We start from the raw sequence: 6,083 nt of genomic DNA, 5'->3' as shown, positions 1-6,083 counted from the left end.
CAGCCACCTCCTGCAGGTATGTGCGGGATGGCTACAGGTCAGTATCCCCCTGGGATGAAGCTTCCAAAGGAAGGAGCTGGCTGCCATCTTTGCTGTTTCTCAGGCTTCACCGGCAATATCTCATTCAGAGTCTATGAGGAACTTAAATTTACAAGAAAAAAACAGCCCCATTAAAAAGTGGGCAAAGGATCTGAACAGACACTTCCCAAAAGAGACATGCATGCAGTCAACAAAAATATGAAAAAAAATCTCAACATCACTGATCATTAAAGAAATGCAAACAAAACCACAATGAGATACCATCTCATGGCAGTCAGAATGGCTATTATTAAAAAGCCAAAAAATAACAGATGCTGGGAAGGTTGTGGAGAAAAAGGAATGCTTTTACACTGTTGGTGGGTGTGTAAGTTAGTTCGACCCATGTGGAAGACAGTGTGGCAATTCCTCAAAGACCTAGAGGCAGAAATACCATCAGACCCAGCAATCCCATTATGGGGTATATACCCAAAGGAATATAAATCATTGTCTTATAAAAATACATGCATGCACACATATGTTCATTGCAGCAGTATTCACAATAGTAAAGACATGGAATCAACCTAAATGCCAGTCGATGATAGATTGGATAAAGAAAATGTGGTACATACAGCGGGATGTCTGGCTTCTGAGCGGGAATCTTTGTAGTGTCAGTGATGAAAGAGAGAATTAAATATGGGTGATGTTGAGAAAGGCAAGAAAATTTTTGTTCAGAAGTGTGCCCAGTGCCACACCGTGGAAAAGGGAGGCAAACAAAAGACTGGGCCTAATCTCCATGGTCTCTTCAGGTGGAAGACAGGTCAGGCCATTGGATTATCTTACATAGACACCGATAAGAACAAAGGCATCACCTGGGGAGAGGATACACTGATAGAGTATTGCCCTGAGAATCCCACGAAGTACATTCCTGGAACAAAAATGATCTTTGCCAGCATTAAGAACAATGCAGAAAGGGCAGACTTGATAGCTTATCTCAAAAAAGTTACTAGTGAGTAATAATTGGCCACTGCCTTATACCTTATATTACAAAACAGAAATGTCTCATGACTTTTTTATGTGTCCCATGATATAATAGATCTCATACACCAGAATTCAGATTATGAATGACTGTCAGAATATTTTTTGGGCAGTCCTGATTTAAACTAAGACTGGCTTGTGGTTAAATGAATAAGTTTGGTTTTTGAATATTAATAGTAATTCCAATTCAGTGAATGCTATCACTGTTTACTCCTTCTAAAGATATGATTAGACTTTGTTAATAATGTTCAACTTTTCACAAAGATGGTGAGTACCATCTTAAAACTTATTGAAGATTGGTTTTATGTTTATATTGGTTTATATTTAGATTTATATGACTGGTTATGTGAATATATTTAAATACTGGGGAAATTCCTTCACTGTCTCAGAACCAAGCAAGATTCACCTGTATTTTGTGTTTATTTGCCTCTTAAAGGCAAGGGTTGAAGATAAGGTAGCAATGTCTACTTTGTATTTTTGGCCTTAACTATGCCAATGTAATTAGAATTCCTTGTATTTAAGATGGTTCCTTTTACTTATTCAAAGGCATTTTGTGTGGTTTATGTGTAATATCAAATAAAGATTATTTAACACTTAAAAAAACAACAACAAAAAAAGAAAATGTGATACATAAATACCATGGAAAACTGTGCAGCCATAAAAAGGAACACGATTACATCCTTTCCAGGGACATAGATGGAGCTGGAAGCTGATATCCTCAGCAAACTAACACAGGAACAGAAAACCAAACACCGCATGTTCTCACTTACATGTGGGAGCTGACAATGAGAACACATGGGCACACAATGGGGAACAACACACACTGGGGCCTGTGGGGAGGGAGGGGATGGGGGAAGGAGAGCATCAGGAAGAATAGCTAATGGATGCTGGGCTTAATACCTAGGGATGGGATGATCTGTGCAGCAAACCACCATGGCACACATTTACCTGTGTAACACACCTGCACATCCTCCACATGTACCACTGAACCTAAAATAAAAGTTGAAGTAAATTATCTGTATATACATATGCCCTGATGTACGTATACATTATATATGCATGAATCTATAACCACATTTTTACTGAGGTATAACACATATGGTAGGTTGCACTACTCATGTATATATCCTGATGATATTTTACCTGAGTATATATGCATGTAACCAACACCTCTATCAATATATTGGTCTATGACTGACCTCCAATTAATTGTTGTAAAGATATAAAGTATCAAGTTTCATGTTTTTCACATAGCTCTCAATTCCTCCTGTACCATTTATTGTAAAGAGCATGATTTCCCCCAATGAATTGCAGAGGTGCGTTTATTGCAAATAAAGTGAACATATACGTATAGGTCTGTTTCTGGGCTTTTTGTCCTTTCGTTATGACTGTCTATACTTAAGTCCAGACCATAGTTTTAATTATTATGGCTTTATAGTGACTCTTGAGAACTTGTGTATAAGTCCTCCAACTTTGTACTTCTTTGTTTAAAAACTATCTTGGCTCTCCTAGATTTTTTGAATTTCCATATAAATTTTAGAATCATCTTGGCAATTTACATACACACACACACACACACACTCAAACTCACACAAACACACCCCCACACCCTGTTAGTATTTTGACTTGGGCATTGACTACATAGCTTAATTTGGAGAGAATTGACATGTAAAAATATTGAGATTTCCAACTCATGAACATAATACATCTCTCTACTGATGTCTTCTTTGATTTCTTTTAGCAATGTTTGCAGTGTACAGGTTTTACAACTTTTGTTAGTTTTATTTCTATGTAGTTGATAAGTTTTTGTGCTATTTTAAATGATATTTGAAGATCTTCATTTTCTAAATATTTGCTATTGGTATGTAGGAACATAACTAATTTTTGTATATTGACTTTTGTTTATTTGTTTGTCTTAAGACAGGGCCTTGCTCTGTCACCACAGGCTGGAGTGCAGTGGCACCTGGGCTCAAGCATTTCTCCCACCTCAGTCTCCCACGTAGCTGGGACTACAAGCAGGCATCACCACACTTGGCTAATTTTTTAAATTAATTTTTGTAGAGAAGGAGTCTCTTTGGTCTCACTGACCCAAGCTGGTCTTGAACTCCTGGATTCAAGCAACCCTCCCACATCAGCCTCCCAAAGTGCTGGGATTAAAGGTGTGAGCCACCATACCTGGCCTTGTATGTTGACTTTACATCTAGCATCCTTCATAAATTCACATATTCATTTTAATAATGAATGTGTAGATTCCCTGGGATTTTTAAAATGTATGCAATCATATAAAGTTACTACTTTCTTCCCACTTTTTATACTTTTTTCTTTCTTTATTGAATTATCTAGGACTTTCACGGTAATATTGAATAGAAATGGTAAGAGGAGGCAGCCTTGCCCTGTTCCCAAACCCAGGTGGAAAGAATTTCATGCTTCACTATTTGAAATGATGTTTGCTATAGGCTTTTGTAGTCATTCTTTACTAGATTAAGACAGTCCATTTTATTTCTAGTTTGCTAAAAGTTTTGAATCATGAATTGGTGTTGAATATATCAGATATTTTTTCTGCATCTATCAAGATAATCAAAATGTTTTTCTGTTATTCCATTAATGAGATTTTCAAATGTTAAACCAACCTTTTTTATTTTTGGAATAAACTCCTTTTGGTCTTAATGTATTTTTTATGTATCACTAGATTCTCTTTGCTAATATTTTATTTAGAACTTTTCATCTGTGTTCATGAGGGATATGTAGTTTCCTTTCCTGAAATGTCTTTATCAGCTGGTCTACAATTACCTTAGCTTAGGTGGCTTGGGTGACCCCTATCTACTCAACTTATCTTCATCCTCCATCAGGATGAATATGATGGGTATGTTTCAAGGTCATGGCAAAAGGAAAGAGCTAGAGTGGAATCTTACAAATGCTTTTGCAAGCCTCTCCTTTGTGGCATCCCAGTGACCAAATCAACTCACATAATGGAACACAAAATTAGAGAGAAAGGGCACTACGAGGTGAAATGTGAGGGCTTGGATTCAGGAAAAGTTGAAGAATTGAGACCATTGATGGAATGATTCTACCTTATTCTCAGGCAGGGAAGCATTTTTATACATGCAGATAGTTCACAAGAAATAACTGCTATATAGTCAGAGACTCAAGACTTCAGCAATTGTATAAAAATACATTTGTAAATACCTAAAGACCTTGAAGAGAAGGGTCTGAACCACATCTCACCCAGGTTATGCTATTCACGGCTAAGACATGACTCTACCACTCCCTTGGCCAATTTTGAAAATTGTTTCAAACTATTTATTTGAGATGGAAGTACTTTCTGTCGCTCCGAATGGGCACAGTCATGGAGTAATGTGACCAGGGTCCACTGGATGGGTCATGGCACTTGAGGGCAGCCATCCCAAAATTTCCAAATTCCATCTTTATGGTGAAAACATCTCTTGATTGCTAATATTGTTTTTTAAAGCAGGTTAAGTTAATAACTGTGAGTTAATTATAGCATGTCTAAATTGAGCCCATTTTCTTTTAGTAGATTTGGTGGTGACTAATACAAATTTGGCAACACTTAATATTAGCTGGGGTGTTTTTAAAAAAGCCAAAAACTTTTAGCATGTAAATCAAGACAAAGACATTACTATTTTTTTCTGGGGTGATCTCTAGACTCTTGGTTTCTATTAGTTATTAAACTGTTATCTCCTTGGGGCATTGACAAAGTACTAATAAGTCATTGATTCCTTTACCATTTTTAATCAGAGTATCCCAAAAGGAGGTAATCATGTGTTTTAATAAATTCCACAAATCGTAAACCACCCAAAAAGCAAATCTACCATCCATATTAATATTTAATCTTTCATCTTTGCCAGAGTGCAGCCCCAAATCTAAGCTACTAGTTCAGCTACCTGGGCAGGCTGGGAATCAGGCCATGGAGCCCTTCAGTGATTGCATGTTCAGTGATAATGCATGTCCTGCACTGGGAGTGTCTCTGTCATATTTGAGAAGCATCTACAAAGTATATTAAATCAAGGTTGACTAAAAGGGAGAAGATTGAAATCCAGGCATACTTAAGTCCTGAGAGGATGCTAAACAGTCGTGTGATTCCCCTTTATTCTTAAAAGGGAATCAAGTTGCAGGGTTACATTTTGAACAACAGCGAATAAGCAAAGCAGACATTACAATTTCATAAGTGGTAAATTTGCTAGTGGAGAAATGTCAGATGCTGCCTTGAAGTAGCAAAAACTTTAGAGATGCAGGACCCATAGAGTTAGGGGAGAAACAAGCACTATGGTGGAAGCATCAACAAGTTTGGCCACTGCTACCACCCCATGCAAGTACGGAAGTATACCTTTGCCTCCAAATCAAGGATTGTACTAAGATAGGCAGAGAGAAGAGTATGGTAGATTTAGGAAAACCCGTAGTGGAGGTTGTTGCAAGAGACTTTCTAAGAGGAGACAGCATTTTTTACTTTTGCATCACAAGGAAGAGTTTCAGAAATTATAAACTTAGTGAGCCATGCAAAGGCTGAGCTATTGAGAAAAATCAGGTATACAATTACCTACATTCCTACAATCTTAGCCATCTTTTAATTTCTGTTCTTGGTAGAATTGAATGCACTTTATTCTGGCTGAAAACAGAAACTGTCCATCTGGTGACAGATTGTGACCAGAAAAATGTAGATTCTTGGCAGAGTTGAATTTTTTCTAGATTCTTTATGTCCTTTTCCACCTAATTTGGATAAGAGGTATTTGCAGTCTTCGGTAAACTACTTAGATCAGAAAACACAGCAGTAAATCATCTAAATGTTGAGTTGCTATATATATATATACATATGATTATAAAATGATATATATATATCATTTTTTAGGCATTGAGAGAACTAGGAGGTGGATTTGGAAAAATCCCTAAAGCTTAACTGTCCAGTTATATTTGTTTTCCCATGAAAAAGCAAATATTGACTGTTTTTCTATATATGTATACTAAGGAAGGCTGCACATAAATTACCAGTGTGAGATATTTACTTGTTGAGAGAA

The 6,083-nt window shown here is 36.8% G+C and overlaps 1 protein-coding gene across 1 annotated transcript; it reads left to right on the top strand.

Annotated features, from left to right (window-relative positions):
* Positions 1 to 711: 711 nt before the first annotated feature.
* On the top strand, positions 712 to 1,032 carry LOC129527250 (cytochrome c-like). Its single transcript, XM_055364167.2, has one exon. The coding sequence runs from the start codon at positions 712 to 714 to the stop codon at positions 1,030 to 1,032; it is 321 nt and encodes a 106-aa protein (XP_055220142.2).
* The last annotated feature ends 5,051 nt before the right edge of the window (positions 1,033 to 6,083 follow it).

This window comes from Gorilla gorilla, chromosome 14, assembly GCF_029281585.2.
Source record: "Gorilla gorilla gorilla isolate KB3781 chromosome 14, NHGRI_mGorGor1-v2.1_pri, whole genome shotgun sequence".
Lineage (NCBI taxonomy): Eukaryota > Metazoa > Chordata > Mammalia > Primates > Hominidae > Gorilla > Gorilla gorilla.
This window is presented reverse-complemented; position numbering and strand designations above follow the sequence as displayed.

Coding starts and splice junctions, on each gene's coding strand:
- LOC129527250 (XM_055364167.2), top strand. CDS start 712: ATGGGTGATGTTGAGAAAGGCAAGAAAATTTTTGTTCAGAAGTGTGCC.